Source organism: Rhopalosiphum padi, chromosome 2, assembly GCF_020882245.1.
Source record: "Rhopalosiphum padi isolate XX-2018 chromosome 2, ASM2088224v1, whole genome shotgun sequence".
NCBI classification, from domain to species: domain Eukaryota; kingdom Metazoa; phylum Arthropoda; class Insecta; order Hemiptera; family Aphididae; genus Rhopalosiphum; species Rhopalosiphum padi.
In genome coordinates, this window is record NC_083598.1 from 40,465,208 (window position 1) to 40,479,747 (window position 14,540).

General features: G+C 25.9%; 2 protein-coding genes across 5 annotated transcripts in view; both read left to right on the plus strand.

Moving 5' to 3' along the window:
- On the plus strand, positions 1-10,265 carry LOC132919881 (uncharacterized). Of its 3 annotated transcripts, XM_060981787.1 has the most exons (3): positions 1-317; positions 4,065-4,116; positions 7,489-10,265. In XM_060981787.1, the coding sequence occupies exon 3, from the start codon at positions 7,502-7,504 to the stop codon at positions 9,989-9,991; it is 2,490 nt and encodes an 829-aa protein (XP_060837770.1). In that variant the 5' UTR covers positions 1-317; positions 4,065-4,116; positions 7,489-7,501; the 3' UTR covers positions 9,992-10,265. The 3 variants fall into 3 exon arrangements, with proteins under 3 accessions (XP_060837770.1, XP_060837771.1, XP_060837769.1); XM_060981788.1 differs by lacking the exon at positions 4,065-4,116; XM_060981786.1 differs by lacking the exons at positions 1-317; positions 4,065-4,116 and adding an exon at positions 4,950-5,223.
- The window catches only part of LOC132919878 (supervillin), a 19,433-nt gene continuing 14,019 nt past the window's right edge, over positions 9,127-14,540 (plus strand). The window contains exons 1-3 of one of the 2 annotated variants that reach the window (XM_060981782.1): positions 9,127-9,191; positions 11,404-11,459; positions 13,586-14,470. In XM_060981782.1, coding sequence (XP_060837765.1) covers positions 11,455-11,459; positions 13,586-14,470 — 890 coding nt within the window. In that variant the 5' untranslated portion in view covers positions 9,127-9,191; positions 11,404-11,454. Of the gene's footprint in view, positions 9,192-9,793; positions 9,878-11,403; positions 11,460-13,585; positions 14,471-14,540 lie in introns of those variants that run through there. The other variant, XM_060981780.1, reaches the window with a different exon arrangement.

Sequence of the window (14,540 nt, forward strand, 5' to 3'; positions counted from 1 at the left end):
TTTTATTATTTTTTTATCACAGCAGTTACACAGATTAAAGGTCGTAGACCTAGTATGTAGTTTTAGACGTTTTACTGGGTTTTAGTTTAATTTTATTACGAATCTTTTTCCTTTTTTTTTTCATTATTGTTTAATCTTAATTTTTCAAAAACTGTTTATTTCCTTACATCATTTTAAGTAACTGTATTATTTATTTTTATTATTTTTATTCATGGGTTAATTGTTCCTCTAGTGCTGACATATCAATAATCATAGAAATTTGTTAAATACTATTATGTAATGGTTCAGTGCAATACCTATCTGATCTGGATGCCAAAGTAAGAAAATTATGATGTTTATATTTTATAACCAATAAAAAATAATAATAGGTACTTAATTTTTTTTTAACAAATTATTAATAAAGTAAAACATTCTTTATCCTTTTTTCATAATATTCTCAAGGCAGCTATAATAATAAATAGGTAGGTACCCTACATATTATATTCCTTTTCATTAACATTGTATACAGTATAACCCTTTGATATTTAAATATTGAATTGGGTAGTCTGAGTGGGTAAGTATTATTTAATTGTAATCAAATGTTAATAATGATTTATAAATAATTGTATTCCTAATATTACCAACATTTTGATTATACCTAAAGTTTTAATACTATTTAAATTAAAATAAATATTTTTGCAGTATTTAATAAGTAATACAAATTCTAAACAATTGTGTAAACACTAAATTGGTCATTTAAATATTCAATAGTTCAATTTATAAACACCTAATATACCTAGTAATACACCTAGTTGTTGACAGGAAATAGGTGCAGTTAGTACGGCTAAATTTGTTTCGAGCAATAATTGTTATAACACTATAAATGTGAAGTGATAAAATAATTTAACAGAAATTATATGTACAACTTTTATTATTAAATGTGTTAATTAACTAAAAATTACTTTAAAATATCTACTACCAATTCATATTTTTCAAGTTTAAAAATAACATTAGTATAATTAAATTAAAATGGATTAATGATTTTGTTGATTGGTGATGCGGATATTTCAAAATTTGTATGCATATATTTTATAGTATTATAATTAATAGATTTAAGTGGATTTAGAAAGTTCCCCCTGCCTTTCACCCTCTCCTGCATCGGCTACATCATATATCTGATGTCCCCTCTTACAACCTAGAAATTAAAAGTTCAATTATTAAATAATATAACAAATAAATTAGTTTTTTATTAAATTAAATATATAAATCATAATATTTTTTATCATTATTAATATTCATTTATAAAAATATAATTCAAAGTGAAATGTCATAAAAATATAAAATTTATTCATATAAATATTATAAATACAAAATTAAATATTCAGAAATTTTAACTCAACTAAATTTTTTTTTTAGTAAGATAGCTCACATAAACTAAATAATTCAAAATATCTTAACTTGAAAAACTTTCACATAACTTTTTTAACCAATAGGTGTTAATTAATTAGGAGTTAATAGTAAATACTAAATAATAATTTAATTTTTATATTTATAAATATAATTATATAATTAATTAATTGAAGATATGCAATATACTTATAAAATAATAATATTTATTTTATATGTTTGTTATAATTAATGACAAATAAAAATATATGTACCTAAATCTATAAATTAATAAATTTTTGTTATTAATAATTAGTCAAACATGAAAAACTAACTTCATTATTTAATAAAAGATAATTATTTGTAGTATTTTATTTTACTTATTAGAACTTATACACGTATAACTAAAATATTAAATATTGAAGTTTTCAGCACAAGAATATCTATTATCTTAACTAAAATCTATACTAAACCTAAATATTTTATTTACTTTAAAAAATATAATATATATATTTTATTATTTTTTTTTTTATAACTTTTATTTAGTTACTATGATATTTAGTTTTAATATTTTGATAAACTTACTTCAAAATATGGAAATGTCTCTAACAGTTCATATAAAAATTGTCTTCTAATATTCATAATTTAGCAAATCACAAAATAAATTAATAGTATTATTATTATTTTATTAATTTGTTTATAAATTTGATAAATATAATAACTTTTTTTCAATAAATTAAATTTTAGTAAAATTTCTTATACGGTAAAACCCATTTAAAAACTCCAATGGACTAGTTAAAAAATAAACTTCAGAAATGATATTATGCAGTAAAAAAATTGTGACAATAAGCATCTTGACTATTAAGTGTGATTGTCTAAAGCGGATGTTATTGTAATGATTATTTTTTTATATCCTTTTAAATTATGTTATTTTTTTAGTTGTTACATATTTTAATAACCAATAAAATTACTAAAAATTAAAATTTTTAAATTATTAATCTAATCATTAAAATCCATACCTACTGTTTTTATTTTATTAAAATAAAAATGTATCGATGGTGAGTCTATTTACAAGTCATAAATTATGAGTTATAAAGGTTCAAATTAAACATAAAGTTATATTTTAATTATTTTATAAGCTTATAGCACATTATCATGTATTTTATGTTAACATCCTAGGGAACGGATGTTTATGCTCTAAAAAATTTAAAAATATGCATGCAATTATTCACTATAACGTGTAAAAATATGCTTATAATTTATTTAAAAAATATGCATCAATAACATTTTTTATTTATTAAAAATTTAAAATAATAAATAATTAATAATTTTAAAAAAATAATAAAATTTATTATTATTAAAGTTGAAAATTAAAAAAGATGTTTGCAAATTGCTGTTGAATTTTTTGTTAATCTGAAAATAATATGCATGGGTAGGTACTAGGTATATATTAGAAACCAAGTACCGATACGAGTGAAAACTGACTATTCCTGGTTGGTGCAAATATTACATAAACCTACAGTTGCGGGACATTTTGATCTATTAATATTAGTCATGCCGATTCCGTTAGTATAATACGAAAATCCTTAAATATGCACTAAAAGCATGATGAATATAGAAATATGATCAAATAAGTAAAAATCGAACAAAATATGCAAAATTAAATTGATGAATTTGAATTCTTTGAGTGATGAAACAAAATTCTATCTTACTCCACATTAATTTAGATGTTATTAAAAAATATGATAAATGCATAAAAATCTGATATACATAATTTACCTGTAGCAATCCATCAAAAAATTATAATATGTTTATAGGTTACTGTTATGAATAAATGATTTCAGCATATTTTAACATATAAAAACCAGAAAAATAATATAATGGATATTTTCTAATTAATGAATAGAATTTTCTTAAAAAACCACAAACTGAATGAAAAAAAAAATCTACATGTTACAGTAATTATCACATTTTATGTAGCAAATATATTTATTAGATTTGTATTTTTATCCAAAGTTATAAATATACATAATTTATTTGAACTTTTAGTGACTTGCAAAATGTTAACTAAAGCTATAAAATAAATACTATTAATTTGATAAAATATTACTTATTAATTTAGCTAAACTTATAAGTAAAAACTAAAAAGTTAAGGACTTAATTTAAATAATTAAATATGCTTAAAACAAATTGAATAAAAAAGAAGATCTTTGATTATTATACACATGAATTGATATAAGTTCTGATGATATTGTGTATGTATAATAATATCTGTGTGATTTCATAACAAATGAATTTGTTTAGTTTGAATAGAAAAAAATGTCCATGATTTTGCAAAATTTAAGACAAAATACTATATATATGAGTAAAAAAAAAGAATAATACTAGAATTAGTTGGATATAGGTTATATTTTTATTTTTACATGTTTTATAAAACCTTAATAACCAATTTTCCTTTTCCTATTACTTATATGTGTTATAAATAATACATAATATATTATATAATCTAATATAAGAAATATACTGTGATTTGTTTTAATATTTCCTATTTGTTTATAAGAAATATTACATTTATTCTTCATTTTTATATTATTATAGTATTCAATACAATATGACTATTATGCAAGTACATTTTTGATAGTTTATGCTGTTGTTTAATTAAATTATGATATTATATTTTAAAAATATTTAATTAATAGTTTGATTTGGAGTCGAAGATTAACAACTACACTATACATATAAATGTATAAGGTAAGTAATTTAATTAAATACTAATTTATTTATTTTTTAATGCATTTAATAAATGTATCTCCATATTTCATTAATATTTTAAATATAGTTATGAATTAGGAAATTTGATTTCAACAAATAAATACTATATTTATTTCTAATTTTCTTTTTATTCCAGTTAAATTTTGTTTTTGTTTTTAAAATATAATTTTCAAATCAAATGTATAAATACTATAAATTATAAATATATTAAAATATAGTTATATAGATTTTAATTTTTTTTTCGTATTAATCTTTATTAAAGCAAGCTATTGTTCATCAGACTTTTTTAAATAAATTTTAAATTCTTTTGTATTGTATAGAATTCAAAAGTTGTTTAATATATGTCCAATTAAAAATCAGACTTTCGGCAAATAAGTTTTTTATAGTCCAGTTTTTTATTTAGGATATTATAAAGTATCTAATTTTTGAAATTTAATCGTATTAAATATCTGTGACTATAATATCCAAAAATAATTTATTTGGGATTCATTTCATCATTTTTTGTCGTCTTCAAGTATTGCGAATGCTGTCTGCTGAGACCTGTGAACAAATAGTATATTTTCTTACTGTATAATTATTAAAAACATTAATTTGGTTTTAAAAAATGATTTTATTAGTATTATCGAATTTTCAAAATTACTAATTCCGATGTTATTTTAAAAACAATGAATTGTTTTTTTTTTTTTTTTTTAAATCTTTTTAAAGTATATACTACATTGTATTACGTATTCTTATACAAATATAAATAATATAATGTTAACGTTCTAACCATAGTAGGTACATAATTTCTGTCATTCTCAGTCGTGTATTTGTTTCTATCCTAATACGTGTGCATATGAGCTCAATGTCAAATATTACTGCCATATAGGTGATGTGATAGTAGAAGGGGTTTGTAACGATATTGGTATGGACAAGACAGAACCATGAATGCCGCAGTGTTGTTTTAGCGGTCGACCTCATTGGCGGTATTTTACTACCTATATTTTACGTGTGTAGTAAAGCCTATTAAAATTTGTTTCCCCAGAGAAAGTTAAATTAATATACATATTGGTGAGAGTGTTCTTCTAGTCAATTACAAGAGTTTTGGTAAGATTTAACATATTTATTGACTCGTTTTACTAATATTATATATTTCATTTCGATACAAGTAGCCAAAATATAATGCCGACAGATATCTAATATTCGTTATTGTATCGGCCTTTAGGATTTAATAATTGAGGTCATAAAATCATAATTCGTTTTGTTATTTGTGCGAGATTATCAATTTGTAATGCAATATTCGTATTTTTTATATTGTAAATCTAATAGGTCAATAATTTTACCATAGTAGTGGAGCCGTAAAGGTAGTAGCATACGCCAATAGTTTATTCAGCTGGTTATATAACTATCCTAAAAAAATATGATATGAAATATAATAAATTTTCTACCATTTGAGTATGAGTGGGGCTTAAAGTGAATACATTTTATCTAAGTTGGTTTTTATGACGTGAGGTATAATATTATTCGTGTAAAAATAATTAGTACCTATGTAAAATAATTCATTTTTTAGTTGTATATATAGAATATTTTATAAAAGTTTTAAATACCTATAAAATTAAATAATTTAAAAAGTAGATAAAGTAATAAGGGTAAGAAAAAAATTTATTTTTAACATTATTAGTTTTTATGACCTCGATATTATAAATATTTTTATTATTTTTATATGTAATGCTTTTTTAATTAATTTTGATTATTAGGTACTCTCGATTTTTAATTATGTGTACCAAATTAATTATATTATTTAATATTTTAATAATTTTTATAATACAGTAATTCTGATTCTATTAAGTAAATTTACTCATAATAGGTTTCAGTATACATCGTAAATGACCTTAATGAAAAATTATTGCAATAACGTTGATTAGGGGCACTTAAACGGGTTAACATTTTATTTTAACTGAACACACTTCACCATTGCCAAATTGACGTTGGTTCATAACTGAATTTCAATCATATTTAATTATATTATCATATAAACATGATATTATTGAAATTAGTGTGGTTTCGTTCGTTTCAAATGACAAATTAATAAATATTTACTTCAATATGACGGTACAATTTGTATAGAATTACAGTATTTTGAAATTATAGTACGGTTCGTGTAGCTATTAGGTACCTATATATATATATGTAATTTGAAAATTTATATTTTATACTACATTAAGTAAAAGTTGGTTTTCATAGATTTAAAGCATAATAGACAATCTTAATACAAATTATTGAAATGCAAAAATTGTGTTCACTATTAATTTTAATATTTATATAAATATAATTGATTTTGCGTACTTACGAAGTATTATCTATAAATTGCATTTGCCAATGATCAAACCATAATTAAAATAATTGTTTTTTTGTTTTTGCTGAAATATTAATTGTAAGTAAATTACATCGATAAAATATATGTTGTGATTAAGAAAAAGCGGTTTAGATAAAGTAAATGGTTTAGTAGATTAATAAACATATGCTTAATTTCATATTAAATAATAATTAATACTTACAATTCATTGTTCATTATTAATAGTAATAATAGTTTGCATATAAATTATTTAAATTATAATTTACGTCATATTTTATATTCCGCAAGTATATAGTTAAAATTATAATATTTTATTCATTTATTGATTGTAATAAGTTGTCGTTTTATTTTTATCAATTCTGTATTTTACTTAATTATTTAAATAAATATTAAAAATACCGGTTTTTTTCATCGGATGAAACAAGGGAAAAAAACGTAAAAAAATTTAAGCTAATGAAATGTCAACCATCTCTTTGTATACTTGTATTATATAATAACAAAAATAAAGATAAAATTGAATTTTAATAGTCTTATAGGTAATTAAAAATTAAAATAATAATATTTTTAATGCATTTCGAGGAAAATTATAAACAAAGCGTAATTCAATCATAATGAAGTTAGAACAATTAAATAATAAATAAATAGGTAGTCTTGTTTTTTAGTTGTTCAACCTATATTTTTCTTCTTATCATAATAATAATAATAGTAAATGTACTATTTTGGACATTTTATTTTTCCTTGAATTTCCGGCTAGTTTTGATTTTCAAGGTCAAAATAGTTTAATTTTACCGTTCAATAGAAATTGTGAAGTTACAGTAACTGGTTACGTATGTCTGTATGTGTAAATTAAAAACAAGGGAGAGATAAAAAAATAGGTCTTTGTAATATGTGTTCGTATTGTTTGTTAATTACGTCACTTTCGTAATTTAAGTTAATTTAATTCTCACAAATTATATTTAAATCTAACTAAACTATATTACAATTGATGAAATAACAAACTATATTATATTTTTCAGATTGTTATAAATTATGCCGGTGCCAAATGAAAAAATCGAGACTAATAGTCATAAAAAACAAAGACGATGGTCATTAATTGGAATTTTATCAAAAAAAAAGAAATTGAAAAAAAGTCAAGAGAGTGTGGACTTTTGCCCATATGATGGAAAAATAAATCAAAAAGTGGCACGCAACGACCACTTAGAACGTTCTACTGACTGTCTTATCGAGCAATACACTTGTAGTCCCAGACTAATAAGAAGGTGTAATTCATTACAGTACACAAATCACATGTCCACGTATGAAGATTTGAACAGTCAATCTACTAAAAACGAATGGAAAACATCACAACACTCTGTGTATAGCTCTAGTTCAAGTGCTTGTTATAGTGATATCGGCGTATATAGAAGTTGCGGAAATAGTTATCAACCGTCACATTATATTAAAGAAAATAACGATCAGACGTCTTCAGTTTTAAAAAATGTACCGTTAAGGTGTTCATCTGATATCGGATATTACCAATATAAAACTAATTACAGTAAAAAACATCCTAAATTTTCCGTAAATCCAAACAAACTAGTTGGTAAGAAAATTCCACCTCCTCCTCCGCCCAGAGATCCTAATATTACAACAGTTTATTATTTTAGAAATAATAGACTCATGTCACGAGAATCAGATTCGTCGTATTTTTCACAGGGTTCTAATGATAATATTCCTGATAATGTGAAGACTTGCGTCGATGAGAAGGAATATAAAAATGAGTATTATACTAAAGAACCAGCGAGAAGTAGACGACCCATTCAAATCTGTGATGTTGAGACTTTGTCGACAGAATCTAAAAATTCAGTACCAAAAATGCAAACCGTTGAAGAATCTCTTCAAGAACTGGAAGACATGTATAACAGTTTAGGACTAAGTGATGAGGATCTACTGGACAGAGCTGAACGGCGCGACCTTCCTACAGTACACCAAAACATGCGATACCAGAGTTTTGATGAACTGGATTGTATAACTGTTAAAAGAGTTTTGCCTAAAACCCGACGGTCAGGCGTTCCCGATATTATATCTGATGATATGGCTTATAGAAGGTTGAATAAAAAAGAATCAAAACGGCAAAGTTTTGTGTCGGGAAGTTTTCTCTTAGTTCTACCGACAGTTTATAATCTCGATAAAATACCTAAACCGTCGTCCGGAGAGCCTGACATAACACTCGATGACGTTGTTTTCAGGAGCCAACGACAACATCTCAACTTCCTAAAAATTTCTGATCCGCAACCGCCGTTTGGAATACCTCTAGGTCCTATCGTGAGCGCCGCTGCTACTGATTATTTACACGCAGTACCTGAAGGCCGGTATAAACCTTCGTTCCACCCTAGAAAAATACCAGACACCGTTGAAGACGATTTGGCATTTCGTTCTCTTAGAAAAGACCATAAATTTAAAACATGTATTGACTTTTCGTTCATTCGTAGGAATAGATTCAGAATTGACGACTTGATTCCAAAACTAGATAATAATAGAATAAAAAACGATACACATTGGATAATAAAAAAGAGATCATCCGATTACAATTATAATGAAAAAAACCAAGTTAAACTTTCATATGACGATTTGGTCGATTCTATCACAGCTGATAACCAACAAAACTTGATGGTAGTCAAAATAAATCATCATAAACCAATTATGCTGACAGGATTCACTTTTAGCGAAGCCAATCAATTAAGTAAGTCTCTTTTATGCACGAACTTATTACAGCATGAGCCTCATAAATTATGTTTAACGAATGACACTTGTATTACAAACGATGCACCGCTGCTAAAATTAAAAATGATTAGTCCATTATCGAACGCTTTAAACAAACGGAACGTAAACGGAACATTGCCCGTAGCTCAAATGTGCTCTAAAAGTTATCACACTGAAAATTATGATTCTGAGCATCGAAAATATATGGCCAAAAAAACACCTAGCGCGTCAGTGCAATTCACAAATTTAGATTTGATGACCAAAAGTATTAACAATAAAAATCAAACGAATTTCAGAGAGCTCATCAAACGAGAGTACGCCCATAGGTATCTTCGATCGACTGATAACCGATCAAACGATGATTTTGTGGTGGTAGGCAATAAACAAGCGCGAGACAAAAATACTAGTTTCTGTGCTACAGCCAAACAACCGGCCAATGTACTCTCCATTATCGCCGCCGATCCGAAGACCGAATACACATACATCCACAGCGACGGACCTACACCAGTGCCAGCCGTTACTTCTTCTGCGAGTACATCCAAAAATCGAACCGATACTTCTAATTATGAACAATCTCGAAACGATTTATCATCATCGTCATCATCCCTATCTACCGCTAGTGTACCTTCAACGGAGTATCCAAACTGTATGCCCGGTTATCTGGAGGTGTGCTTATACATCACAGTATATATTTATCAATTATTTAGTGTAAACGCGTACGGCACTTTTATAGCGTTGATCTTTCTCATAGCTTTACATCTGTGTAGACGCCTTTCATGAAGTTATAATTCGCTCTTGTACCTAAATTGTTGTTGAATTAATATTTAAGCTTTTTGTCGCTTTTTTTTATTTATTTATTTACTACCATTATTATTATTATTATTATTATTATTATTACTATTTATTTATTATACCTATATATAGGTGTTAGAAGTAAACCAAATATTTTTGTGTACGTACGGTACGTTTAGTCAATTTCGTAATATAATAACGCAATGTACACGCTCGGAGAAAATAAAAACTGCACAACGCATATTAAATATTATTATTATTACACAGTTGATTATTTTCCTTAACCTTCTCCCTCTCACGGTATTTATGTCTTGCTCACTCTCCGCCTGTACAATTTAGTCTGTGCAGACTGTTGTCGTAAAAAATTATATCTATAATACTACCTTTATTGTAATAATATATGTATTCAGTCGAATAATAATAAAAAAAAAATTAAAAAAAAACATATTGAGTTTCAAAAATATAATGACTGAGAATTAACATACTCAGGTACGGTTTATGTATAGATGTATTCTATGGTATATGATAATTAAATTTAATCTTGACCCACCAAATAAAGTAACACGAACAGTTCACAATGAAGACAAACTACAAAGGTGTGTCATTTTGTCAAAATAATAATACCTAATAATTTTGTTTAAAACGTTATAACACTTATAATACTTACAATTTATATAACTTTTTTTTTTACAATATATTATATCTATATTTGTATCAAAGCAAATAAATTTCTATGATATCGGTCATATTATTATCGCAGTTATTTCTTATTTCACCTAGTTAAATTATATTTTGTTCTTATAACATAGTTAACAATTAAATTTTAAAAATTAAGTCATTAATCTCGTATTTTTTCGCAAGTTGAATACATAAAACATTAAATCCTCGAACGAGGTGGTTAACTTTCTTATTTTGCTCACTTTGACAATTGATTAGTGACAACTTTCTCTAAATTGAATTCTCGAATTCTTCGCCGTATACATATATATATATACATTTTCGCCCTGAAGATATATGCAACTTGCTTTTTCTTTCTGTAATACCTACCTATACCTGCTTTATGTACACTGTCTATGCGTGTATAGTAGATATGCATTAACTAATTTTTAAGATTTGTTTCCCCTTGGGCCTTAAGGCATAGAAATATGTAGTTAAAAGACTAAATATTGTGTTTACTGTTTAATAACGCAGCGTACATATTTTTTTATACCTACCTATTTTATATTAGTCCAAACACTAATAACACATTTTATGTATTGTCAAGCACATGCCTATATATATAAGAAAAACTTTTCCTAAATTATAAAATGACTACTTGTATTTTGTTACTAATATTTAATATTTATACGTACCAATATATTATATTATTAATTTTAAATTAGTACATGATTGTTTTTCAGGACGATTGGAATGTAACTTAACATTTAAAATCAGAAAAACTCCAACGTATTATGATGTAAGTTAATTTAAATTCATTACACACACAATGTTCCTAATGGGCTTAAATTCATTTTTACAGTTATAATTTATTTATTTTATTATATCTTATTTACTTTATTTCGCCTATTCTGCATTACTATAATACTTTATATTTTTTTTTTTTTTTTTATCAACAATTTAATAATATTGTGTATTAGTATTTTAAATCTTCCCATATTTTTTAAAACTTAATCCGCTTAATAATAGCTATTAGTATATTCATATTTATTATTTATAGTGTAATAATAATAAATTATTCTAAAATGATCTTAACGGGTAATTCGTTAAGTAATTCAGCAATAAAATTCAAATAAATACAATGTGAAGAATTTAAATCTAATTTTAATGATTTAATAAATAGTAATTAATTAGTTAAATTAAATTAAACATTGATTTAAATTAATTTAAAACATAATATATTAATCAGATAATATTATTATGTGGTTTGAGATGAAGGATTACAATAATTTTTCTATTTAAATATTGTCAGTTCAGATGAAAGGTTGAAAATCTGTGACGTAGTATGAGGTTATAAAAATTTAAGTAGGTATCTAATAACTTGGCCTATAAAAAAAATATATTTTTAAAAGTAAAGAATTACTCGATAAGTGTTAAATACCTTGTAATGAGAACATCATGCGGTAACATGGGAACTCTGAAATCATTAAGTTTATCATTTTTATATACTGAAATCATTAAATTTATCGTTTATTTATATATATAGATAGATATTGTTCATTATTATTACTATCAGTATTAATTACATTACCACTTTTTTTAAATTGTATGCTGTATAAAAAGTACTAATTATGGTAACAGAAACACCAACATAAATAATAGCATTCCTTTTATTTTATTTTACCCCGTAAACCCTGAGAATTTTCACTTGAAATTCAAACTAGTTCCTTAAAAGAAAAAAATAACGATTCAAAATTAAAATAAAATCTTTTAATTATTTAAAAAGCTTTGCTCGTGTTATTTTGTTCGTTTTATACTAAAAAAATGTTTCAATTAATACCTAAAATTAAAATAATTAAGTTTATTGATTACATAACAAAATACATATTATATTATAATTAAGTTCTAATAAGGATATGATATTATACAACATACATGTTTTGGACTTGTGAGTCATCAGTTACGAACTATGGTTATCAAATATTGTTTTGTATTTTAAATTTAAAAACAATACAAACTATGTTGACATCAATCAGTGAGTCGTTAATTCTGAAAAGTATAATGTATTTGATTTCTTACACGGATTAAATCTAATTATGTCTTAATCGTTAAATGTCGAATTGTAAAACTATTATCTATGACAAAAAACATTGTTTTTAAGTTATTTTAACAATTATATCGTCTTTATGGTTTTGTAAAAAATGGTAAAAATTATGTAATAATTTTTCAAACCTATAGTCTAGTTATTTATCTGAATATATAGAATAACAAACAACTTTTAAGTTGATGTTTCGAACAATATTTCAAAGATTATATTAATAAAGTATTTTCAAAGCATAACTTTAGTAAAAAGATTAAAATAATATGTTTTTTTTTAAAAATTATACAGTATAATATACTATATAGTATATCATATTAACACGGATCATTTGATTAACCGTATGTTATATAGATGCTGATGATGTCATAAAATTCGACAAAAATGTGTATCTTAAAATTCTTTTACCGTAATAAGTAATAATGATAATACTAAAAATGTTTTAGTCAACCAATTGTTGTGACAATATATAATGTGGAACCGTGCTAGTGTTTACGATATTTTCTTTGTTTTCCACGAAGCTAGTCTATATCGTCAGATTTCACTAAAATCATTGAGCGTGTAATAGACCAAAGCTGGAAAACGCTATAGGTACCTTTCATTAATGCTAAAATGACGGTAAATCATTCGATTGTGAAGGTCTATTAAATACTGGAGGGGATCTGTTACTCTCAAACCATGTAAGGTTGCATTATGACTGTTAGGAAAGATGTTATTCATTAATTCACGCACTTCGGTCCAGCTCGACTAGTTGTTATTACGCGATCTAACAAACATAATACATACATAGAAAATTTATAGTATATTTTTACTATTTTTTTTTTCAGCTCAAAATGCCCTAATTATTTATCAAACTCGTATGTAAGTAATAATAATTTTTATTCGTTCGAACACAATATTATTCCATTGAGCTTGCATAATCGAATTTCGTATATCAATAATTTTAATAATCATCACTGTAGCAGTATGGACCACAACCATCAACCCCACTACATTCGTCATCAGCCTAATAGTTCGAAATCTATTTTGAAACGGAAATCTCTTGAAATAATGCCTACCGACGAAGACGGTCCGACGCCTGCAATAAAGGCGGACGTCGACGCCGACCCTCGGGTACAACAATGTTCCTTGAAAACGTTCAACCTCAAGTCATCGTTCTGCAGGCAGGGCATACTAAAAAAACAGTCCGCTAGTTTTGACGATGAATCGACGCAGAAACCCATATTGAAAAACCGCTGTCAGTCTTGCGACGATGAGACGTTGCTTAGCAATAACTTTAGCGAACTCCATTCGATTTTAAAACGGAAAACGAGCGAACCGTCGCCAGAACCGCCGTCACATGGCATACTAAAAAGGCGTGGCGAACGCGACGTCCGCCCGCATCGGGATCGCTGTCAGATGGCGGTGGTGGATGAACCAAACAGAGACTGTCCCAAGCCAATTTTGAAGAAGATTTTTTCGGCGGCGGTGGAGGTGGACGATAAGAAACCAATCCTGAAGTCTACACCAAAGACTGACGGTGTGACCAAGTGCGGTTCGTCGTCCAAACGACCGTCGGTCGCCCAGAGGATATCTGACCTAGAGTCCGGAGTCGTTAGAGATGATCCCGGCAGCATCCGTGACTGTAGACTGCAGCACACGCGTGGCATCCGGGACCGTACGAGGTTTCGCACGCAGCCTGTGACTCCTAGCGAAATCAATGCCGTTAAAAAGTATGTTTTTCAAGGTGACAATCGCGGCGTATATATGATAATATTATGATGACGCGTGTGTTATGCTGTC

Coding starts and splice junctions, on each gene's coding strand:
- LOC132919881 (XM_060981787.1), top strand. CDS start 7,502: ATGCCGGTGCCAAATGAAAAAATCGAGACTAATAGTCATAAAAAACAA.